This window comes from Amblyomma mixtum, chromosome 3 (assembly GCF_055824585.1).
Source record: "Amblyomma mixtum isolate Tamu chromosome 3, ASM5582458v1, whole genome shotgun sequence".
In the NCBI taxonomy this organism is placed as follows: domain Eukaryota; kingdom Metazoa; phylum Arthropoda; class Arachnida; order Ixodida; family Ixodidae; genus Amblyomma; species Amblyomma mixtum.
In genome coordinates, this window is record NC_143014.1 from 43,817,181 (window position 1) to 43,841,752 (window position 24,572).

General features: G+C 48.6%; 2 protein-coding genes across 6 annotated transcripts; one reads left to right on the forward strand and one right to left on the reverse strand.

Moving 5' to 3' along the window:
- Positions 1–1,128: 1,128 nt before the first annotated feature.
- Positions 1,129–19,125, reverse strand: orb2 (cytoplasmic polyadenylation element-binding protein orb2). Of its 5 annotated transcripts, none has more exons than XM_089578950.1 (5): positions 18,736–19,125; positions 17,621–18,248; positions 17,283–17,484; positions 2,346–3,049; positions 1,129–2,276 (listed from the first exon to the last, which is right to left on the reverse strand). In XM_089578950.1, the coding sequence occupies exons 2-5, from the start codon at positions 18,224–18,226 to the stop codon at positions 2,049–2,051; spliced, it is 1,740 nt and encodes a 579-aa protein (XP_089435076.1). In that variant the 5' UTR covers positions 18,227–18,248; positions 18,736–19,125; the 3' UTR covers positions 1,129–2,048. The 5 variants fall into 5 exon arrangements, with proteins under 5 accessions (XP_089435076.1, XP_089435075.1, XP_089435074.1 ...); XM_089578949.1 differs by having other exon boundaries at positions 17,621–18,263; XM_089578948.1 differs by having other exon boundaries at positions 17,621–18,323.
- A 48-nt stretch (positions 19,126–19,173) lies between these two features.
- LOC149349970 (E3 ubiquitin-protein ligase MARCHF5) lies at positions 19,174–21,326 on the forward strand. The gene is made up of 3 exons (XM_089578956.1): positions 19,174–19,554; positions 19,610–19,815; positions 19,868–21,326. Exons 1-3 carry the CDS (start codon positions 19,505–19,507, stop codon positions 20,428–20,430), a joined length of 819 nt encoding a protein of 272 aa, XP_089435082.1. The 5' UTR covers positions 19,174–19,504; the 3' UTR covers positions 20,431–21,326.
- The last annotated feature ends 3,246 nt before the right edge of the window (positions 21,327–24,572 follow it).

Consider the following 24,572-nt stretch of genomic DNA (forward strand, 5'->3'; position numbering starts at 1 on the left):
ATCTTTAGCAACACCTTGAGAACATCAATGACAAATGACATCCATCCTACCTGTGTTGTGTGCACATTGCATGCATACACAATTCGCGATCTGTTGCTCAAGCGTGAGCGCCTCGACTTCTGTGTAACCTGTGCAGAGCTTGTAGTTACCATGCTACTCACCGGCACGGCAGTAATACTAGACAGCTACAGCTTAAAGCAGCAAAGGCTCAAGTTACTGAGCCACTGGTAACAATCCATTGCGTGGTCATCGTGCAGCTTGGCCACTGACAAGCTGACCTTCATTACAGGTTTAAAACTAGATGGGGCATGAAAGTTGAAGAGGGTAGTATTGTTCCTCAGTTGTCTCTGTACAGTGCAGTAATGCCACATGGTTCTTGAATTGCTAAACACAAACTAATCTGAGCTTAACATCTTAGCACACCACCTATCTCAAGAGGCAATTATAAATTTGAGCACTGATAATGTGTCTTGAGATTACTTGGTGAATTGTCATCTATTCAAGTACGCCTAAACTAATGTATGGTGTAAAAAAGCTACTACAGCTAGTACAGTTAAACAAGCACACAGTACCTGCTGTCTGCAAGCAATGTTCAGCTCAGGTTGATCATATGGCTTTTTTCAAAATTCTTCATTAAAAGTCAAGGTCCTCAGGTTTTGACCAGCACAATGGAGGAAACAGCACTACAGTGGTGAGATATTTCAATACTGTCACTGTGAAAGCAAAAGCAGTATATGCTGCACCATGCTCATGGTCCTTGAAACAATAAAATGTTCTCATATGCCAAGCTGACAGCTATGGAAATCGTTTCAGTATCCATCTGACGTTCAAGATGTCGATGAATCTCAGATCCTCTACGGGTGTTTTTCAAGAGCTGAACATGCACTCATGCGAAGAATTAGTACAGTTTTGCATGTTGCAGAACTTCTGTTTCAAAGTGTTGAAGCAAGACATGTGAGATTTTTCTCTGTGGCTTTGCTTTAGATGTATGTTTGCTTTATCTGGGCAACTGCAGAGTCCCACCATGCCAAGAGAGCAGGGTGCCTTGGAATGCATTCAGAGGGATGCTGTCCAAGTGTTGTCTGCTCAGAGGCATGTGGCAGAGGCCAGAATAGCAGATGCTGCACAGTATCATCTAAAAAAAGATTTAATGCAAAGTGATTGCAAGGTCACTAACATATGACAACATTCTGCGGTCCTGTTATTTGCACATAACCCTGAGCCAGTATATAAAACAGCTTCAACTGGTCAACGAAACCCAAGTAAAGCCGCTAATGTAAAAGCGTGACTTATGCTAGGAAAACAAAGACGGCTCGTGTTGGGTGAGCTCACGCGTGTACGCAGGGCTTGACACAAGTGTGTGTAGTAAACTGACCGTGCACTGTACAAAAAACACAGTCAAAGTGTCAATCTGCTGGCACTGCCTGACTAGTATGTCACAAACAATTGCATCGAAACTCTCGAAGGTAAAAAAAAGTGCAACTTGAAAACTCCTGCACTCTGTTCGTGTTGCAAAGTGTGGAAGCGGACGGCAAAAAGTACCCCACGCTTGGCGCTCCACTTTTCACGCACTTCTATAAAACAAGTGCGCCTGTGCACTTGTTCTAAAAAAGTCAACACCTCATAAAAAAAGTAACGAAAAACGTCCAAAGGTGAAACGAGCAGAGGCTAAAATTTTGATCACATGGAGTAGCATATAAAAGACACGTCGATGCAGAAGAGAAAACAGCTGGAACCATGCTAGCTTGACGGAGGAGCCACCGGGCTGCTCTAAGAAGTGGCCCGGCAACAACCAACTGCTCGCCTAACAGTAACACACTGGCGTCCGCCGCCTGAGATCAACGGGGAGAGGCAAACGACACACTCAGCAGCGCTGACTACGAATCCCCCACTGACGCCCCGGGGCAAGCCAACCAAGTTTGGCACAACAACCCTGTCTGTGAGCTTGCTACGGCTGCCTGACTAGAAAGGGCGAGATATGTCGATAAATATATATACTACGGGCGTCTGATTGTCCCTAGGGGAACTCAAGCATATCACACGCGCGCCTAGCACCAGCGGAAGGGCACTGCCCGCGGCCGGTCGGCGCCCTCCTTGACCAGGGGCTTGTGGAACTCGCGGCCCGGCCGCGAGTGGATGGTGGCCCAGCAGTGCTCGCAGTAGTACTGCAAGCAGGTCACGTTGGCGCAGAAGAACGGCGCGAACTTGCCGCCGCACCGGGCGCCCTGGCACTCGTCGCACATCTGGTCGTCGAGCACGTACGGCTTTACCTCGACCTGCGAAGATGTGTGCCGGGCTCATGAAATGGCGGCGGCGCTCTTGGGCGCAGCCTCGTATCACCTTACCCGCTTCTCGATGTCGCCGTGCTGCAGCTGCACGAAGCGTGCGCTAATGGCCGCGATGTAGCTCTGCTGGTTGGAGAAGGCCACGCGGCCGGCGCCCTTGGGGTACTTGAGCTCAGGGTCGGTATCGATGCCCGCGTAGCAGACGCCGCCGTACAGCCGGTCCATGATCATGGCCAGTTCGACGGCCTTGAGCGGCCGCGGCACGCCGCCGACGAAGACCGTCTTGCGTGGGTCCAGCGGCAGCGACGCGTCCAGCACGAAGTCGGCGTCGCCCAGCCGCCAGGGCCGGATCTGCACCGGCTTGTCCTTGATGGTGGGGCTGCTCACGCACAGGTACAGCTTGTCCTCCTCCTGGATGCACGCGTCCATCAGCGCCTGCACCGAGCACTCGTCTTGGAAGAGCAGGAACGCGTAGCCCTTGGGCGGGAAGTACGACTTGCTCTCCGCCTTGTGCGGCCAGTCCACCACGAGCGGGCCGAACCGGCGGAAGCTGGCCGTGATCTCTTCCTCGTCGATGTCCGGCGGCAGGCCGCCCACGAACACCTTGCGCGAGTAGCGCTCGGCCGCCGGCTCGCCGCCCTTGGGCGAGCAGCGCTGCTCCTCGAGCACCAGGTCGCCATCCAGGAAGAAGGGCGACTTGGCGCCCGCCAGCATCCAGGGCCCGCCGCCCGCGCGCCCTTTCCTCCGCGAGAAGCCTCCGCGCCCTGCAATGGTGGCCCGTCGGAACGAGGGCATTTTTCTCATTGAAATACGCCGTTTTAGCATGAACGTCAGTTCGAATTAACCGAGGGTTTGATTTAAGCAAGTTTCAATCGACGAGTTCTAATGCAGCAGTGCTTGGCTGTGTCGGCTCTCGGCATAAGGCAAAATACTGGCAAACGTAGGCAAGCAAACAACAACCGACACCGGACCGCCGCTGGCCACCCACCACGTCGGTTATATTCTGAGACAGTTGCGCGTAATTGGGCGCATCCGCTTTGAAATAAATAATATTGCTTAACGCGCGATAGCCACAGGCGCCAACAGGAGGGTCTTAAATTCGGAATATATTATCATCATCGTGAGCGCGATACTATTACTATTCAGGTTTAAACCTTAAATATGTCAGCATAGGGCCAATCAACTACTCCGTTGTAATCGGTAGACCTTTCTTCTTTATGTCTAAATTACAGATGATGCAAATAAAATTTTCAAATTAGGTTTTGCGAATATTTTTCGAGAATTTTGTGCAGCTGCCATTTTATTGTACTCACTAGTTGTACAAAAATTCAGAGGGCACTTTAAAGTGCTGCAAGGCGAAAGCGTTTCCTGGCCACTGTTTGTTTTGATTTACTTTTTTATTTTTCATTTTTATTTTTTTATCCTTTTCTGAATTTGTTTTTTTATTTTCACATCTTATTTTTATTTTTGTTTATTTTCTTATTTTTATTTCCTGTTTTCCTTTTCTTGACTTTACTCCTTTTATTTTATTTATGAAGTCTATATACGCATTCACTAGATGCGCCTTTATTCATGCTGGAACCTTGAGCCTTTTAAGCAGTGACGCCGAAAGGCGGACGAATCTGTCGACACGGCTGCCGACGCGTCTGTCGACACTCCTGCCGACGCGTCTGCTAACGACAGCATGAGGCATTAAAGGCCTTCGCCTTAAAAGGTAATTATCCATAGGCCGTCGCAGGGCTGAGCATGGCCCGGCGTCGGCAAGCGGGGATCGGCTCGTGCAAGGCCAATGTCAATCACCAACCATGGCTCGAGCTGGTTTGCCGAGATCGGGCCATGGACGGCCTGCTTGGCTGCCGAACACGAACCATCGACGGAGTGGACGGGCTACGCAAGCTTTTTCTCTTGGGCTCTGAACCCCCCCCCCCCCCCCCCCCTCCCTTTTTCAGGGCATTTTTCAAACATAAATTAATAATGCCTCGTTTTACGAGTTTAGAATGTGCAGAAGTGTAGGGAAGTAGAAGCACGAGGTGAATAGCTCCAACACACGTGGTTGTCCTGGAATTTAAAACGGATATCAAGAAAGCGGATCTCTTTGTCAGTTGGAATTTCGTTAGTCAGTAGTAGCGGTGAAAAACACTCTTGTACAACGGCTAAAATAGCGGATGCAACCTGCTCTAAGCGCGACCCCAGGTAGCACCGAAGCATTTAGATAATGTTACATTTTTGTTACGCTGAAATGTTATTTCTATGTCCTTAATGTCCTTTTTTTCTAATGTTTTTGTAATGTTGCATATAAATGTTCGAATAACCTTCCCCAAACATTCATGAAACATGTAAACAACATAAATGGAACTTTCTCGAAAATGGTGAAGCAGCCCCGCACAAGCATGCAGGCTTGCCAGTGGTGACGGCACACAACTTACAACACTTTGCAAGAACCAACAACAAGAGCGACACCTTCTCCACTACACTACAGCACAGCAACTCGTATTCACTCACCTCCAAACAGATATCATGCCGCCGAGCTTATATACTCGCTACTGCGGGATGTCCCATGAGTGAAAGTGGGGAATGGGTAATAACTAAAGTTTTGTGACAAAATAATGGCGCTCTTCATGTAATCTATGGCGAGTACTATCTAAGAGATGTGGTACTGTTAGTTGATAAGAACAGTGAGAAAATGTCTGGAAATCCGTGCTCGAAATATATTTGCAACGTTGTTTTATAGTTGCGACTCTAACATTATAATAAAATTTAGAAGATTATATCAAAACAACGTTTGTTTAGAATGTGAAAGTAACGTTTCCTATGTAACTTATAACGTTATATGTTAATTTTTAATGTTAATGTAAAGTTACTAAGCAACTTACATAACATTTTTATAACAGTGTTCTAATGTTCGGTGCTACCTGGGACGGCGTACTCAACCAGAAAGAGGAAATCGTCCACAAAACGAAAGATTCTCGCCACATGTGGGCTGGCAAGCCGCTCTTGGAGGCTCCTGTCAACAGATGCCAGATACAGGTCGCTAAGTGCGTCTGAACGTCTTTCTCTGTCCCTTGTCCCGTTTTGAGCTACCTAACGTACCATGATTCACAGTTACCGACTCGCCCAAGTTTCTACCCTTGTGAAAAAATTCAGGAGGGCACTTTGTTGACCTAAAGTGCGGTTAGGCGGAAGCCTTAAGCGCAGTGTTGCTTCTCATGTTACTGATGTGTGGTTAAGATGTTAAGCTTCACCTGGAACGCGATAGCGTCTTGCAACGCTGCCAGGGAGTCCACAGAACACCATCACCCGTTCGGCTCTATGCCTTGCTCATCGGTAAATTGGTTTTTGAGGAAAGGAAATGTATCTGTATCACATGTCTCGGTGGACACCACAACCTCGCCGTAACGGGAAGGGAAGAAGATGGGAGTGAACGAAGACACCGTATACACTAGACGCGCCTTTGTTCATTCCAAACCATCCAGCTGACATGGCGGAGTGGCTGCCGTGCTCGTCTAGCACTCCGGAATCCCGGGTTCGATTCCCCAAATCGACTAATTTCCCCCTCGGTTTTATTTATTTATCTGGTCTGTCTATAAATGTTAATAAAGATAATTGGATAATTAAGCAATTAACTAAAATCAGTCCCACTTGGAGCATCACTGTACGATCCATTTAATTGGTCACATGGTTACTAGCCATAGTACAATTGGCCCCGTTTGAAATTTGCGCACTGTGACGTCACGACCATTCCGACCAATTGTAAAGCGTGACATTTCTGTCGACAACTCCTGCTTACAACGATGAGGCATTAAAGGCTTCCGCCTTAAAAAGGGAAACCCTTGCCCTCATACGATAGTCAGTCCAGCGCGCTGGTCGCTCAGCTCCAAGGCTACACAGTAACAACGATCATACTGGCAGAGCGTGGGGATCGTTTGTTTCAGGTCTGCGACATAAACTGAGCAAACAACGCCCTTTAAAAATGGTTTCCCACCGTCCTATACAAAGATGTGCAAAACAGGCTGCCAGCCGCGTTTTCTCTCTTTCTTTACTTCTCTACCCATGCTCGAAACACTAGAGAACCGGGCCCCTTCGATGGAGCCAGATTTCAAGCACTGCGCCCGAGAGATTATGCCATCGCGCTGCGTCCGGCTTTGTCCGGTATCACCGCTCCAGTTTGTTTGTCAGTTCGGTCGCGCAGAGCGTTTAGCCTGTTCTTTGGGCTGCTTTTTGCACTTATACAATACCCACCCAATGGGCACTTATACTCGCTTGGACGTCCTGTGGACGTTTAGGACGTCCATGGGATGTCCAAGAGAATTCCAGTGCCAATTGGGTATGTGCACGTGTAAACGACACAATGCTGGCAGAAAAAAATAAAAGAAACCGCATTTTCTGCCTACCGCTGCGCTCGAACTGTCCGGCCAAAGGCGAAATCTGCATGCCTTTCCTCCAGATTTTAAGCTCAAGAAGAGATAGATAATAAAGCTTCCTATTAGAAGGCTCGTGATCAAGGCTATGACGGTTTCTAGTGCGCGCCTGAGTCGTGTTCAAGACACGACGTAAACCTTTTTCAGCAGCGACAACATGACCATGCAGGTACTTTTTGAGACAAAAGAACAAACTTTCATGTGCAATATCGAACGTCTGAAGCGCTTGCAGTCAGTGTGAACAGAACTTTATGGAGACATAGAAAGCTATATGCACAACCGGTGCCGGCAGTTATTAGCATTTGTGGCATCGGAATAGTAGTAGTTCAATCAATCAATCAATTTTATTTCCTTAAAGACCCCTTTTCAGAGGCATTACATAAGGGGTGGGTACAACGTTTGGTGAGACAGAAAGTAATCATGCGTTATGATGATGACAAATAGCTGTATGCTCTGCGCGGGAAGTTCGCGGGACAGGTTATCGATGCAATGTCAGCGGGAAGGCCATTTCAGTCGGCGGCGGTGCGAGAAAAAAATGAAGCTGCGAAGGTGACGGTGCGTGCACGTGGATGGCTGATCTGGAGTTGATGGAGAGTGCGGTGAGATATGCGTGCCGGAGGGTCCATGAAGGATGCAGTTCGTAGATGGCTGTAAAATAACTTGTCAGATAATAGAAGACTGCCTGTGCGGCGGCGCAGCTCGAGTGCATGGCTGTATTCCTGAAAGCGATTTCAGATACGTAACACTCGTGCTGTAATGGTATGAAGAATAAATAAATCTGACGGCACGGTTTTGCAAAACTTCTAATGCGTTGGTCAGATAAGCTTGATGTGGATGCCAAATTGGTGATGCGTATTCTAATTTCGATTTCACAAGTGCTTCGTAAGCTAATAACTTAACATGCATGGGCGCATCGCGAAGATGACGTTTTAGAAAACCAAGGGATTTGTTAGCTGAAGAAATGATGTTAGTTGAATGCATTTTCCAGGAGCGGTCACCGCACAAGGTTACGCCTAAATATTTGTATGATTCTACTCGCAGCACGGGAACGGAGTCGATATGATAGAAGGGCACGAGCGGGTTACGGCAGCGATGGAATGAGCGCGTTGCATTTGTGAGGGTTAAGCTCCATTAGCAAAATTTTATATCAATCCTGAATCTTGTTAAGGTTGTTTTAGAGACATTATTGATCAGAATTTTTATTAACTGTTTCATAAAGAACACAATCGTTAGCAAACATGCGAATTTTACAGGACACATGCGAGGGCAAATCATTTATGTATATTAAAAACAAAAGGGGACCTAGTACGGAACCTCGCCAATGTTACAGGAAGGAAGCTGGAAGTGTGTTCATTTACAAAGACGGACTGAGTGCGGTTAGTTAGGACTTATTTAATCCATGCAACAACATTAGGATCGATATTAAGTTAAGGTTAGATAACTTGTATAACAGGCGTTTGTGGGGAACTTTATCGAAAGCTTTTTTTTTTAAATCAAGAAATATAGCGTCAGTTTGCAGGTTAAGATCTAGGTTGGCATGCAAGTCATGAATAAAAAGGGCTAGTCGAGTATCGCAAGAAAAGCCTTTCCGGAACCCGTGCTGCGCAGGATGAAAGAAATTGTTCGAATCCAAGAAGGCAACAATATGGGAGAATATGACGTGTGCCATTAGCTTGAAAGGCACACTTGTTAAAGAAATGGGGCGATAATTTAATGTAGAATTTGTGTTACCGGATTTGAGGACCGGAATGACCTTCCCATTTTTCCAGTCTCGAGGAAGTTGGCCAGAAGAGAGTGACTGCTGGAATAGCAAACACAAATAACTGGCACTGGTGAGTTTAGTATCCTTAAGAAATTTGGCGTTGATATTATCGAAACCAGCAGAAGATGGATGTTTCATTTTTTAAAGCCGCCGCTACTTTACTCGTCAAGCAGTCGGTGCTAAAAACGTTTCCGTCAGCTTGTACACGATATATGTCAGCTAAAATCGTTGCCTACCGGTGTTGCTCAAGAAAAAGAAAAAAAATCACTGGGGCTCAAATATGCACTTCCAGTTATTGATACTTATGCTTTGTTGTGCCCAGACCACGTTTCTTAGTGTTTTGCTTGTCTGGGCAGTCAGGTGTGATTGCGTATACGCTGAAGTAACGTGTAGAAGGGGGCAGTGGCTGTGAGCTTCGCGTACACATGAATGCGCACTTTGCCACATCTTGGAATGCTGGAGTTCTCCAGTACTGGAGGATTGGACAAGTGTTAGAAATTTTCTCGGCATCCCGGTTTACTCTCTGGAGATCTCATGAAAAAAAGGCAGGGAGACCAAGTGCCGATGTTTTAATGCGAAACGGAAGCTTCGTTCCTTCAGTGGCCGTTTTTCTACACTATCGCCGCACCGTTTTCTCCACCTGTTACTTACTGTTCGACAAATAACCGCAGCAAATACATGCGTATCCCTATGCATATGCCTCGCGCAGGCGGCGTGTGTTTTCCCGGGGCCTTTCTTTTCGCTATTAGAGCCGCCTCGGGGCGTGCCGCACCTGCTGCACAGTGCTTGCGGGAGCCGAATGTTTTGCCATACCAGCCATACTTACGCCGGGCGATTTCGATCGCCCCTGGAACGTCTGCCCGGAGGTCTTGTGCGGTGACAGACGGTATGGAGTAGAGCACTGCACGGGCCTCCATCGTTCTGATGCTCGAGAATCAAAGCCCGGCCAAGGCCCGGCCTGGAACGGGCACGGCCCGGGCCCGTTCCCGCAGTAGCTCAAGTGGTAAATAGGTCATTGTGTGCAAGTGGACTACTACTACACAAATAAACAAGCGGCCGGCAAAGGCGCTCAAACTGCAATAACGCTTGAAAAAACTGCTTTGGTAAACATAAAAAAGAAGAGAAGACAAGGTGGGTTTGCCCGCTCGGCTTTGTGAACAGTGAACTCGTCTGTGCGTAGCCCCGAAGTTCTTGAAGCTAAATGAAAAGGGTTACGTAGTGCGTGTTACAAGACCCGAAGTGGCCGAAATCAATGTGCTCTTCCTAATGGCGTTTCTCGTAGCGTAGAGAAGTGTTTTTCGCAGGTGAAGATACACCATCAAAGACAATCTTGGATCCGACGGCTGCCCGCCGAGCAATCGAACGAAGGTCCCTCTCCAGTGGTTCTTATGAGGCCTCAAATGTCCAGTCACGTCCCGCAACACAAAACCGAACAGATGAGGAGCGCCTTTTTGTAGATCCTACAGCGTGTGCTCGCTAAAGGCTGAAACACCCCAGTCAGTGGCGCTCTGTACTTGAGTAGGTGAACGTCCTAGTGCAAATTAGCCATGCGTACACAATAGTTTGGTTTAGGTTTGGTTTATGGGGTTTAGCGTCCCAAAGCGACTCAGGCTATGAGAGACGCCGTAGTTAAGGGCTCCGGAAATTTCGGCCACCTAGAGTTCTGTAACGTGCACTGAGATCGCACAGTACATGGGCCTCTATAATTTCGCCTCCAAAGAAATTCTAGCCGCCGCGGCCGGCATCGAACCTGCGTCTTTCGGGTCAGCAGCCGAGCACCATCACTCAAAAATGAAATGCAGTTTAGTTTAGTTTAGTTTAGTTTAGTTTAGTTTAGTTTAGTTTAGTTTAGTTTAGTTTAGTTTAGTTTAGTTTAGTTTATGGGGTTTAACGTCCCAAAGCGACTGAGGCTATGAGAGACGCCGTAGTGAAGGGCTCCGGAAATTTCGACCACCTGGGGTTAACGTGCACTGACATCGCACAGTACACGGGCCTCTAGAATTTCTCCTCCAAAGAAATTCCAGCCGCCGCGGCCGGGATCGAACCCGCGTCTTTCGGGTCAGCAGCCGAGCACCATAACCGCTGAGCCACCGCGGCGGCGAAATGCAGTTTACCTTCTGTTGTATCCTTGAACGCGGTCGGGCGTCACGTCCGAACTTACTTGGACATTGCACTGTAAGTGCCGCTGGTTAGACCGTTTGCAAATGACGTAGTAAGAAGCTTTCTTCCATTCCGCGGTAACGAAGAACTTTCTGGAAAGATTTTAGCGCAGGGATTTCATTTACAAGACGTGGCGGGTCATCATGCCAAAAAAAAAAAAAGTGTTCGTAATCTCGCCTGACTACGTGAGAGAAATTCACCTATAACAGACACACACACACACACACACAAAAGTTTGGTTTGGTTTGGTTTATGGGGTTTAACGTCCCAAAGCGACTAAGGCTATGAGAGACGCCGTAGTGGAGGGCTCCGGAAATTTCGACCACCTGGGGTTCTTTAACGTGCACTGACATCGCACAGTACACGGGCCTCTAGAATTTCTCCTCCAAAGAAATTCTAGCCGCCGCGGCCGGGATCGAACCCGCGTCTTTTGGGTCAGCAGCCGAGCACCATAACCGCTGAGCCACCGGTAAACAAGCGTTGGGTAGTTTTTCTCTTTTTTTTTCGCTCAGACCACGCCATGGCCCCGTTTCATTCGTGTCGCTGCTGGAACGCCATATTTCCCTCTGCAATAATGAATCAAAAGCTGAACACAGGCCTTCTGTGTACAGGCCCGAGCCCGGCCCGGGCCTGCACCTTCAAGTCCGGGCCCGGTGAAACTGGGCATATTCCGCCAGGGCCGGGCTTTTGGGCCGCACGTTTTCACGCCACAGCACACACCATGGACCACGTTGAGAGGTTCTTCGCCTTCAGCACATTGACGAGGCAGCACATTCTCGTCTCACTTGCACCAATGCGGGACATGATGCATCCGAAGGAGAATAAATTGCGCAAAAGTTATAAAGCAGCGCAACACAACAGAAGGCTATCTAGGACGGCTGCCTTACCTCTCAGGCAGCCTTGCTGGACTATTAGTGGCGTTCCCTATAGCACATGAAACTTGCGAAGATACGATGTCTCCGTGCAAGCTGTATAGTATTTCCCTTGCCGTATGGCTGCGCTTGGGTGGATGCTAATGAGTAATTACTCCTTTATTTCAAATTTTACTCCACTTTGAAGGATTACTCTAGACAAACTGTACCAGAAACTAATAAAGCACAGACCTAATCCGTCACGGAAATTTCAGCGCTTCTAAATGTCCAGTCACGTCGGTAGTGCTCCTTAGTATTCGCCAATTACTTTGTTATTTTTATTTATTCATCGCCTGAGCAGTAAGAATATGAAAATACATTCACCTTTGAGCGGCACTGGATGGAATGCAACAAGCAATTTGTTTACTTATTGCATACTCCTGCAGCGCCCAAAGGCCAGAGGGGAATGACAAAAATATTTCATATGCTGGTAAGGCCAAAAACAAAAATACATTACAATAAAGTAATAAGGACAGACAAGCGAGAAAAACTTTCGCACCACGTCATATATCTGATATGAATGCGCAAAACCGACCCTGAGTGGAGCATTCAACGATGCCCAGCAGGTAACTTGTTCCAGTCACTGATCGTGAGGGGAAAAAATTTGTTTTTGAATAAATCCGTCCGACATTTAATCGCACGGATTTTCCGCTGATGACCAAGTCGTCTGGATAAAAAAAAAAAATAAAGAGGTTGGAGGAAATACCGGTCTTTGTTAAGTTCGGCGTTTGAAAATAGAAGCGATACATCATTTCTAACCCGAAGTGTTTTCTGCTCTTTGATAGGGGGTCCCAAGCGAGACGGTCCTTATGAAATATGATACTAATTGCGAAAATTCAGAAAATGTTGCTTCTATTTTTCGTGCTCACGAGGAAGCAGGCTGGGCACGGAAGTAGGTTCGGTGTATGCCTCTGTATGGTATGGCACAAGTCTTCAGACACGCTGGGGGAAAAAAAAAAAACGAAGAAGGCGCACCAGGCTAGCCACCGATCAGTCTAACGACCGGCAGGATAGCAAAGCACAGCGTATTCACGCAAGGTATCTCGTGCTGCTATTACGTTTCGCACTTCGCGCCTTCAAATCTAGGGCAGCCGCGGTGGCTCAGTGGTTACGGCGCTCGGCTGCTGGCCCGAAAGACGCGGGTTCGATCCCGGCCGCGGCGGCCGAATTTCGATGGAGGCGAAATTGTAGAGGCCCGTGTACTGTGCGATGTCAGTGCACGTTAAAGAACCCCCGGTGGTCGAAATTTCCGGAGCGCTTCACTACGGTGTTCCTCATAGCCTCAGTCGCTTTGGGACGTTAAGCCCCCATAAACCAAACCAAACCTTCAAATATAAAACTGAAGTCCGAAAAAAAAAAAGAACAATTTGTTGAAAGTTCTCATCACACAACCACATCTCTTGCATTAACGAGTCTTCACAACGCCGTGTTGATTCTGTCCTCACGAACATTTTAGCACCCTTCTCTCGGTAATAAAAATAGAAGAGAGACTCCCAGACTTCTCGCAGCGATAGCTGTGGAGCGCCCCACCCGCCAATGGTTCACCTGGGCTACGTACAGTCTTTGTCAAAAGTAACCAGGCTGCATGTTTTCCTTCTCAGTCGTATATTAAAGCTATTATGCCAGCCCTCAAGCTCTAAATCTCTGTATGGTAAGAAGAACCCCTGTTCTCACCTTCAACGAACTTTTTGATCTTTAGAGAAGCCGTGAGGGCTCCGTATACGAATGAGAAGCAAACCATGCAGCCTGGTTACTTTTGACGAAGGCTGTACGTACACGATCGTCCACTTTTAAGGTGAACGCAGGAGCACGTAATAAATCAAGCGTCACACGAGAGTGGCGCCCACAATACTGGCCACGTACAAGACAGCCCAGCAACCTTGGCAGCTCCCCAAGCCAGTCAGCTGTCATTTCTTCCAGCGGATCCAGTGAATGGAGCACGCATACGTACCCTTCATGCTTGAATGCTTTTCATTGGCCTCACCTGCGTGCCCTTGTAGAAGTATAGTTTTTTTTCTACTTTTGTCCAGGATTGTAGACTTTTGTCCAGGATTGTACATGGACACAGATGCTTGGCGCTCGCGGCCTACGTGTCCCCATCAACCTACCAGATGGCAAGCAAACTCAGTCAACAGAGCTGGCTTTTTCTTTCTTGACCAGTCATTACGGTTTACAGCGCTTGTAACCTGCAACTGCAGCTGGCCACGCATTTTTAATGTTTTCAGTTTTTCACATAAAACACGAAGTACAACCTGTTGCAGAAATTTCCAGACTGTAACTGTGGCCCTGTGGCGACGCAATGGTACTGTGCACTACTTACGGCCCTACCGCCCGACTATACAAGTCGATGAGAAATTCCACTATCGCTTGCGGGCTAACTGTGCCAGAGGCGAAAACTGGGTTTTGAGGAAAGCAAATGGCGCAGTATCTGTCTCACAAATCTCGGTGGACACCCGAACCGCGCCGTAAGGGAAGGGATGAGGGGAGGAGTGAAAGAAGAGAGGAAGAGGTGCCGTAGCGGAGGGTTCCGGAATAATTTCGACCACCTGGGGATCTTTAAGGTGCACTGCCATCGCACAGCACACGGGCGCCTCTTGCGTTTCGCCTCCATCGAAACTCGGCCGCCGCGGCTGGGTTCGAACTCGGGAACCCAGGCTCAGTAGCCGAGCGCCCCCACCTCAGCCACCGCGCGTTGGCCCTTTTGCACACGCTACGGCACACGCTTCTTTTCAGACAACATTGTTCAGTGTCGCCAAAGGTTGTCCAAGTAAGTCGCGCAAGGTGGAGTGGTAGGGTCTATTTCAGTCCAAAGATTCTACGCTGGTCTTCGGAATAGTAGAGCACGGACGTGGCAAGGACTCCGAGTAGGTACAGAGACTTTTCGTTCTCGCGAAATTTCGCTGCGATACGTGTACAGGGGTGAGTGTGATGTTGGAGAAAATTGGAGGGGACGCTTAAGCTTCGCCTTAAGGGTGTAGCCCATCAACGTGATGGAATTGATGGGTCAATGCCCACGTATGCGGAATTGGCCATTCTCTACACTCTACATTCACAGATCACTGGACTGCTCTGCGATGGTAGGTGCTGCCGCCGGTGGGGCTTGTGCGGCCCAGGTTGCTCTTGCCGAGCAAGCTCTAGCGACCAAGCATTAATTTAACTGCCACCTAGCTGTTGATATAGCTGTTGGTAGCAGTGCATTAATTGCGCATTGGGCAACATACAAGCTAGATGGTGGAACACGAATGACTAAGTTCTACGAACAGAAGTCGGTCTAGGATTTTGGGAGTTCCGGGCAGTCCATGGCTTGCATATTCGACTCTCCTTTCGAAGCAGCGTATTACTATAAGAATCTGCCAACCAAAAAGTGAACACTTGGAACTGTGTGATCAGTGCTATAGCGGCGGAGATTCTTTCCTCCAGCGTGTGCCCGCCCACAGCAACAGCGCGACAGTTACTTTCTTCGCGAATAGATGGCGATTTTTTTTTTCAGTTCAGTTCAGTTCAGTTTATTTACCTTAAAGGCCCCCTTTCGGGGGTATTACATAAGGGGTAATACCCTCGGTCTTTTGTTCCACCCAGCGCTCACCTTTCAGCGTCGGATTGATATTTCATTTGCAAAAGAGAGGGGAAGGAAGGCAGTACAATGGGGGAAGGAAACGACATGGCAAATCAGAGATTCGAGTGCGGCGATTATACCTGGTTATACTCGCTTAATTCGAACGTCCGGTTTATTCGAGCTTGAACTTTAATCGCGTCAACGTTACGTACACTGTCGGTCTTCGAACTCTGCCTGATTCGCACAATCTTTTGGCTGCCTCCGACTCCTAGTGACCGAGATTCGACAGGGAAAAGACGCAGTGACTCGTCGTACGGAGGACATCTCAGGTGGTCGTCGCTGCGAAAGGAGGTGTGTGCCTTCGTACAGGCCCTATACAGTCGAGTCGAATAATGATAATAAACACCCAAGTCTCAGTTCACGTCTGGTCCCAATTCGGCCCAGCTCAATCGGAAAGGTGACAGGATCTGCTTATAATATAAACCACGAAACGTCGCCGCCCTACCTTATAGCGCGGACGCAAATCTACGACTGCCTATGGACAAAAGTTCATGAACGAGCAAACACGCGAAAAGGCGCATACTGGGTGCTCAGAAATGCAAACAATAGGGACGCGCACTACTTGATCTGTACTGCCGAGCCCCACGTGGTCTGACCACGTGATCGGGATACTCAAGGTGGCGCCGCGGAGAAAAGTGCTCTGCGAATGCAGCCCATGCACTGCCGTTCGGTTCAGCACCACCTGAGGAGCGGGGCTTAGTTCGTTCACGAAATACAGGCTGCCAAGTGAAGCGTCGGTTGTACCTCACCTTTTCCCGCTTTCGCGAACACTGGCCCAGTACCAGACAGTCAGCCAGTACCGCTTAATTTGCAGAGGAAAAGAAGCTTCCTGCGGGTGGCAGTCAAGTATTTGCCCCGCGACTATGTGACAGCCTACATGTCAACAAAAACCACAACATTAGTTGACTCCCATTCGATTTACGATCGAGGGCGAAGGCGACTGTTTTTTCTTTCCTCTGCACATGACGTTTACCCAGTATATTTCTCTAAAATAGGAGGTGTAAGCACACCTTCAATAGCAAAATGGATACGAAAATACAGTTTTGGTGTTACATCGCAGTATCCATCGGAACACAATAATGACAGGCATTATTATCGAGAGTCTACCATAGACTCTCGATTATTTATTATGTGCACCAGCTGATATTATTAACGTAGTTTGCTGATCAAAAATAATATCTGGGAAATAGTGGTTGAGGCTGCAATTACTTAGTAGCGCTGGTATACTTTGCAAAGATACGAGTGACACATTTGTGCAATATTTGTAGCCTATCCTAGTTCCCTGTCGTCGTCGTTCTCCAGAGTTTAGAATAAAGATGCAAAGAGTGATTGCTTCATTGATACGGGCTTACTTCTTACTGCGTACAAAAATAAAGCCTGGATTAGGAAAATAACTGGAGTCGGTGTGCGACGGAAACCAAATCAGTGCATCCGTAGCTCCACGGTGACCACGGTGGTGCATCCAATAAGCCACGGTGCACGTTCGAGAGAACGTTTCTGTAAAGGTCGTTCGGTGCAATGAAAGCGTCATTAAGGTATTTACCGGTGCTCACGTTGGAAATTGGCGCCCGTATCACTCATGATCAAGAGTCGCAATCACGTAAACGATATGTCAAAAGTGAATTGTTTCTATCTGAGCCATGATACGCACCTTCACGTGTTGATCATCGTCACAATACAGGTTTCCGTCGTAGCGGCATTCCGACCCATTCATTCCAAAGACTTCCGACGTGCGTAACCCCTAGCCAGCTTCAAGGGTTACCGATCGACTCTTCTGTTTTTACGACAGCAATCAGAATCTTGCATACTATCGATGATCTTTTTGCAACGTCTTTTTGCAACTGCAACTTCCGCCTCTAACAGGTTCGGACAATAAAACAAATAAATAATCCCGGCCAACAGCGTAATAAACATTTTAAACTGCAGCCGGCACAGCAGGAATCTTTTGGTGAGCTCCACGTTTAAATTTATGCGCCGACACCGTGCTGCTATATAGTCGGCGTGCACTGGCAGATAGATTCGCTTTGCGGTGCAGACCATGTGTGAGAAATGCACGGTGCCCAGCACCCCCGTGTGCCGGCTCGGACAGGAGGGCCGACAGACGGGGGTTCCGGTCCGGCGGCCGCTCACCTCCGCGGGCCTGCAGGCGCGCCTCGTCGGGCCGGAACTCCGGGTAGGCGGCCGCCGCCGCCGAGCCGAGCGACGAGGCCGCGCCGCCGAGGCCGCCCCAGGGCTTGCAGTAGTGGGCCGCCTCGGGCGGGTCCTGGCGCACCATGTCGAGCAGCTGCTGCTCAAGCGGGAACCGCAGCGTGTCCAGCGGGCCCTGGGCGACCTGGGGGGCCGCGGGCGCCGCGCTCAGGCAACGATCGGGCGCCTATTCCGCGGAGCGCCGCCATGTTGGCGCATGCGCGCCCTGCGAGGTGGGCAGCACCCCCGAGCAGGAGTAGCATCCCTCGGGGGCCGCTCACCTGGAAGCCGTCCTCGTCCGGCTTGGGCAGCGAGCTGCTGCGGCGGAACTTGGGGCTCTCCTTGCCGGCCGGCGAGAGCGGGCCCAGGTTGGGCACCGAGCGCTTGAGGCCGCTCCAGGGCGGGCTCGACCAGCTAGGCTGCTGCGGGCTGCTCCAGCTGGAGTAGGCCTTGAACAGGGGGGGCCCCTGAGGCGGCGGGCCCCGCGTCGGGGCCGCGAAGTTGTGCGCGCCCGTGATGGCCCGCCGCTGCGGGTGGCCCGCGCCCAGCATGGGGCTCGGGAAGCTGGGGAAGGCCAGCGTGCCGTTCACCGTGGGGATGCCCTGGATGAAGGCCTCGTCGGCCGCCACGGCCGACCAGAAGTTGGCGCCCGAGGTGGCGATCACCTCGGACGAGAAACCCATCTGCAGCGGAGACGGCACCACGTCCGGGCTCTCGGTCTTCTCGGGCAGCGAGTTGGCCGCCGCAGGGTCCTCCCCCTTGCCCTTGCGTGACGAATAATCTTCCAAGGCTTGCTCGCCGTTGGATGTAGTCTCGACACTTGCGCTAGACAGCTGGGATGAGGCCTGTTTGCCGGCGCTCTTCTCAAGCAGCAGGTCGTCTTGCATCGTGTGGCCAATTTGATCGGGGCTAAAAAATAGGGCGCTGTTACCTGGATTAGGCTGGAACTCGACCGGAGACAAGGCCCTCACATTGGCGGATACACTGAAAGTATAATCCCCCATAAGGCTGTTCAAAAACACCGTGTTTTTACAGCCAGTGCAGGCCAAGTCTCCTCGACCGTCGACACCGCAGACGCACTGCAGCAGAAAACCCCGTCTGCGTTCCGTTTCTGCTACTACTGCGACATCTGTTGCCGGCGCCGTTTGCTAGCCACTGTTTATTCGAAATTACGCCCAACACAATAAAACACTCACGTTTTATTATAGCGTACATTTGAATTCGAATTAGCTTATTTCATTAAATCTTTTTTCTTGTTTTCATTACACGAAAACATCGTCTGCTATGTCGGGTGTTAGGTGCGTCAGAACGCGGACATATATGGCGTCGCACAGTGGCAAGCAAACGCTACTGGCGTTATATTGTGTAGACAAATTAGGCCGCTTTTGCGACTTACCCTTTTCCGGTAGCGATGGCTTCAGCAAGGGGCCTGTCGTGCAGTTCTCCGAAACAGAAACAGATCTTTCCACTCTTCAAGATGGCGGTTGACGATTCAGTTTTAATTGGCGTTCATTACGCGCACTTCGCTGCCGACTACAGGAGACGCGATGACTTTTCCGCTCGATAACAGCACACCTTGTTCGGAGAGAAATAAATAATGAAACTCGCTTAAACTGCAGCGCCACTTACACAGGAATATCAAACTAAGCGATAGTAGTTGTGCACAGTACAGAAAAGGAAAAACAGCGTTCGTCTGCTACAACTGCCACTGCAGCGCGCGCAACTGCCCCGCAGCAAAGCGCAAAAGATCAATATACTGCGTTGTCCACTAACCTTGGCATAAAAATAGTGGGGATCAGCTTCCAAGCTTTCTAAAAAGCGCTAAAAATTTATGAGCTTGCAGTACTTGGTATTTGCTCATAATGTATATCACTTCCTGCATCAGCGGCCTGCCCGCTGCCTGCGACTGCGTCGGCTGAGTTGCTGTTGCCCGGAGTCAAGGCCAGTTAGGTTGATTAGCTACATTCGTTGTTTTGCTGTCGTTAAGCGTGTTTGAAAGCAAATCGCGCCTGTGCAAAGATTCAGTGGCTGCAGTTTTCGGGTCCTCTTGGCGGTGCCTTTCTACGGTGCTTCCGCAACATTTGTTTGATCACTGGGCAAGTGACAGTCCATAAGCAAAGCATATTCGCTGGCGGCGTGACCCACTTGAAAGGTTCCAGGTGGCTATGGTGTCCGCTACCATGAGCGCCGCAAGCACCGATGGGCTCTGTGAACGGTGAGTTTGGTGCTGCGACCGCAGTGGATCGCGCTGATGCGTGTGTCTGCTGCAGGCGTTACTGCTGGGTGTGCTTCGCATCGGAGGACGAAGAGCGCGACGCAGCTTGGGTACAGCCGTGCAAATGCCGTGGCACTACGAAATGGGTGCACCAGGCCTGTTTGCAGCGTTGGATCGACGAGAAGCAGGGGGGCAACAGCGCGGCGAAAGTGGCCTGTCCGCAGTGCAGTAGCGAGTATGTGGTGGTGCTGCCCGGCCTAGGTGAGGAAGCGCTCGCGCAGGCCCGACATGCCCTGAGCGCGCCGTTTCGCAGGGGGTCCCGTGTACCTGCTGGACCTGATGGACCGGAGCGTGTACCGCGCGTGCCCGTTCGTGGCGGCAGGCATGCTCATGGGCTCAGTGTACTGGACGGCAGTCACGTATGGTGCCGTGACCGTGATGCAGGTGCTGGGCCACAAGCAGGGCCTGAGCGTCATGGAGCAAGCTGATCCGCTTTTCCTGCTCGTCGGTCTGCCGAGCATCCCTGTGGTACTGGTGCTGGCGCGCATGGTGCGCTGGGAGGACTACCTGTTGCGAGTGTGGTGTCGGCGCTCGGCGCCGTTCGCCAAGCGGCTGCTGTTCGTGGTGCCGCCACAGGACCCGCTCTCGGCCACGCGGCTGCTGTGCGGCGCCCTGCTGCTGCCGACCGCAGCCAGCTTGGTGGGCCGGCTCTTCTTCGGCCGGCTGGCGCCCTCGCAGCGGACCCTACTCGGCGGCCTCGCCTTTGTTGCGCTCAAGGGCGCCGCCAAGATCTATCTCAAGCGGCACCAGTACCTGCGCCAGTGCCGCCGCCATGTCCTCGACTACCAGCAGCAGCAGCAGTCATCGCCGCCCTAGCCGCGGCTCAGTGCGAACCCAGGCGTAGGTTACTCAAAGGACTCATATCGGGGTCCGAACGGGCAGTGGTTGCACCGAGGTTATTGATTTGCTGGTAGCTTCTCATTTTTTGACGACTCCAAGCACCGATGACACCTTCCTTGTTCATGCCAAGGCCCTCGATCATTGGCTGATTTTGCCAGTGTCGTGCTTCATAGGGCCATACCTGTTTCACAAAGGCTTGTGTATCGCAGGATGAGCAACCACAGCCACTGTTAATGTGCTGTAAAAGTCACCAGGAAAGTTAAACTGTATAAAGGAAAAGTTGCACTCCAGGGTGGTTGAGCAAGACTCGAAACCATGTTTTAGTGGGACAGAAGAAGAAAATATTCCTATTTTGTGCCACAGAATGCTATGCATACATGCTGATAGCACAAAGTGAACCTGTGGATGTTTTGAATAAAGTATGAAAGTTACGATTTGGCCTTTGTGTAAAAAAATGCAGTACAATTGCGTAAGCTCTTGTGCTGCATTTACATTGAAATGAAATTAAACAATTGCTTTCCACATTGGGGAAGGGAATAATCATGGGGAAGGATTTCAGACACAAGACCATTATGAATTTCGGTACTACCCTAGTGCAGCGTTTATTTGTGGCACTGCTTACAGCTGAGCTGCATTGAATTGTGAGTGGTTACATCTGCTTCACTGATGGCATTTTGTTCAGAAAAGCAGGTATATTTGCTTCCTCATGTTCACACTGAGGTGGAAATTAGCAGTAGGTTCAGTTATGTCTTGGTGCGGTACTTGCTTGTTTTATCTGAAATCGGCATACGCATTTTTTCTAGGGATGCTGAGCCAAACAAGAATTTCAGAACAGGTGCAACAATGGCAACATAAACCTATGTGCAAATGAACTGAGAGGAGTATGTGACTGCTTCCTTTTGCGGTACACCATTCATTTTGTTAGCAGCCTCTTCATGCTTCTTAAGGGACCATAGGCACTTAATTTTAATTGTACGTTTTCTTCTCTCAAATGATGCATTCGACATTAGAATACATGGTTCACTATGTGGTATTCACATATGACTGCTAAGTGATTTATAATTGAATTTCTTCTTGATGCTGCTTCATTTTCGCTTTTATCAGCCGAGCGATGGCTGTGAAGTGTTGGGAGTGTTTAGGTCATGTGACGCACAAAAAAAACTGCAATATAATATCCGATACATAGTTTTTATTCACTACAATGCTTAGGCTAGCCTGCTTAAGAGCTGGAATGACGGCAAATGACGCATAAGAGGTTATATACTTTTTTCATGCCTCATGTGACCTAAACACTCCCAACGAGTTGCAGCCATCGTTTGGTTGATGAAACTGAAATAGCATCAAGGAGAAATTAAATCATAAATTATGTAGTGGTCGTACATGGTGAACCATGTATTATAATGTCTAACCCATTATTTGAAAAAATTAAACAAACTAAAACAATGTGACACTTGTCTTCTCTGTTATCACTGTTAAGGTGTTGTGCCAACACAGTACTAAAAACTTGCGGAGTTGGACCTGAATGTGGGATGAAATGTGGCCATTATTTCTTTCTCGAGATTTGGCCTTAAATAACATTATGGAAAAATAAGGCCACACATCGCATTAGGGCTGCCTCCATCAGTGCACAAGAACAGAAAAAAAGCCATAAGAAGGTAGATAATGTAGGTAAACAACAGAGGTGCTAAGATGGAGCTATGTCTCTTTCTGATGTCGTGAGGATGTCATATGCTGGTGCTGGTCTTGCTGTTTCTGCGAGAGCAAAGGACTGAGTCATGTGCAGTATACTCAGGCTGCTGGTCTTGCCCAGGGAACGTTGATGGCTGTGCAGTATAGAATATTGCTTTGCATGGATAAATGGTTTCTGAAGGTTTTCATACAATAGCTCTGGCCACGCTGAGAATATGAAACCTAGATAGTGAAACAAAACAGGTTTGTCTGAGCATGCTTTATTGGACTAAAGTGTCTCTTATTTAGGCAAAAAGCTGTTGTAAAAGAGGTATGCAAAAGTGTCTGTGCCTTGTATCCTTCCAAGAATTTTTTATTGGGGCCCCACATAAAACAGTACTTGTCTGACTTGACCACATGAAGTCCTAAAAAGGTTGTGAAGTGATGCAATGCTGTCACTAGCGTAAAGAAGGAAGTGAGTTTTTTGCATGGTGCAAAATTCCTTCTAATAAGCTTCAAGCTTTAGTTACATGAAGACAGGACCTTAGACAAGAATTTCATTGGAAAGTTGAGTAAAGGTACTCCACTGCAGCTGTTGCCAGCAAAGAGCAGTGTTTGGTTGAGCTTTTGCGCTTTTACAGGTCACCAAAGCACAAATCCATTGCTGCTACAAACTACACTGCCAGCTTTTGTCACTCTTTGCTAACGTTGTGCACATGTTAAGACACAGACTGCTAGCATTGCAGGCCCACAGTTCAGTTGTAGCAATACTGGCTTGTATAGCTGCTTTTTTGTGTCCATTTTTTGCTGCATGTGCTAAATCAAGCCTTAGAGAGCCCCTTAAACATTTGGCACCGAGCGTAAGAATAGAAAGAGACGATAGATGTTGCATCAGCCATTATTCTGTCACAAAAATTGTTTATCTAGCTTACTTAGCACCAGAGATATTGGCGACTAAAAATGACCCTCTTCATTGGCTCTCTCAACTCATGCACCACATTTAGCGCAAAAGAACTAAAGATTACAAGCGAGGACTATGCTCCGCCCACGAATACGTCACCTGGCTTGGTTGTTTACTTTCGTTAGCCATCCACTTCCCCACCATGGCATGATGCGCTGCCGTCTCCAGCTGGCCGTGTCCCCGCCCCCTTCACCGACTTAGTCTACGAACTTCGTGGTTTTTGGTGAGCCATTGGCAGTCCCTCATGACTGGTGTCACTGAAGCCACAAGATATCATGTGGCAGGATTCGTGGGAGAGACCAGCACCAGACATCACTGCGAGATGTGGGAATGGTATTTAAAAAAATTTGTCTGTAAATTATTGCCTATGTTTTGAGGACCTGTGTGCAGCATGAACACTCATTGGCTTTTGCATACTGCATGAATTATATAACCAGTTTCAAAATCATTTCCTGGAGCCTTTAACACTACCAAAGCAAAATGACAGAAGCAAATGTCACTTCAGAAATTCTATTCGTGGCTAACTAAAAGGGAGCCTTCTACAACTAGCAGCAAGAAAGCATTGTGCAATGATGAGGCTAGAGCACTACCTTTGGAGGTTGTCGCCTGCAAGTGATGTATTGTCCCTTTCAAAAGTTCCCCGGCCACCAGGACTGGTGCTGCTTGGCAGTGCAATAGTGGAACACCACAGCATCCCTCCATCTTCACACAGGAAAAATGAGAAGAATCCCTTTCATTTACCAAAGATTTGGAATGCTTTCAAGGGACAAACCACACTAAAGGGCTCAGAAACAAAGTATTTTGGCCTGTGAATTTTCGAGAAGGATGGTACATTTATGCTTGAATTTCAGTAAATGTGGAAAATATCCAGTTACAAAGATGGAAGATGCTTGTGCCATCTGCAAAACTGATGTTTGCTAGCACCAACTAAATAATGCTACTTGCACCAAGGCACAGGTGCCCGGTTCCAACATACAGCACTTTTCAGCACCTCCTAATGGCTGGCGACACACTGAATATAAGAGTGCCACTTGTGTGCTCACCAGACGGACTTCAAAAAGACGTTCAAGTCGACACAGCCATGCATAAACAGCCGAATAGTGCACTTTATTTTTCTGTGCACTTGCTCTTGAAAACTTTTGACCACCATTATTTTTTATTATTATTTTGCATACTGCTTTATGAATTTCCAATAGAAATGCTTGGTAGTCGAGATTAAGCATTATATTACAGAATTTACAATAATGCTCAAGAAGCTCTTTCCCTTGTACAGTACACTGATGTTCTTTATTGTAAACGCCTCATTTCATTTGCATGTTTTCTTCTCTGCAATGATTCACAAGACTGCTGAAACACATGAACCACCTCGTGGCATTCACCTACAGCTGCCAAATAATTTATAATTCAATTTATTCTTGCGCTGTTTTGGTTTCATCAACCAAACGATAGTTGTGACTTGTAAGAACTTGTTTAGGTTACGTGAGGCATA

What these genes read in the sequence shown, in the direction of transcription:
- orb2 (XM_089578947.1), bottom strand. Translation starts at nt 18,343, where the DNA reads ATGGGGGATTATACTTTCAGTGTATCCGCCAATGTGAGGGCCTTGTCT. An exon ending in GCGCCTGCAGGCCCGCGGAG is followed by an intron (nt 3,050 to 17,282) that starts GTGAGCGGCCGC and finishes CCACCATTGCAG; the next exon opens with GGCGCGGAGGCTTCTCGCGG. An exon ending in ACGGCGACATCGAGAAGCGG is followed by an intron (nt 2,277 to 2,345) that starts GTAAGGTGATAC and finishes ACATCTTCGCAG; the next exon opens with GTCGAGGTAAAGCCGTACGT.
- LOC149349970 (XM_089578956.1), top strand. Translation starts at nt 19,505, where the DNA reads ATGGTGTCCGCTACCATGAGCGCCGCAAGCACCGATGGGCTCTGTGAA. An exon ending in ACCGATGGGCTCTGTGAACG is followed by an intron (nt 19,555 to 19,609) that starts GTGAGTTTGGTG and finishes TGTCTGCTGCAG; the next exon opens with GCGTTACTGCTGGGTGTGCT. An exon ending in GGTGGTGCTGCCCGGCCTAG is followed by an intron (nt 19,816 to 19,867) that starts GTGAGGAAGCGC and finishes GCCGTTTCGCAG; the next exon opens with GGGGTCCCGTGTACCTGCTG.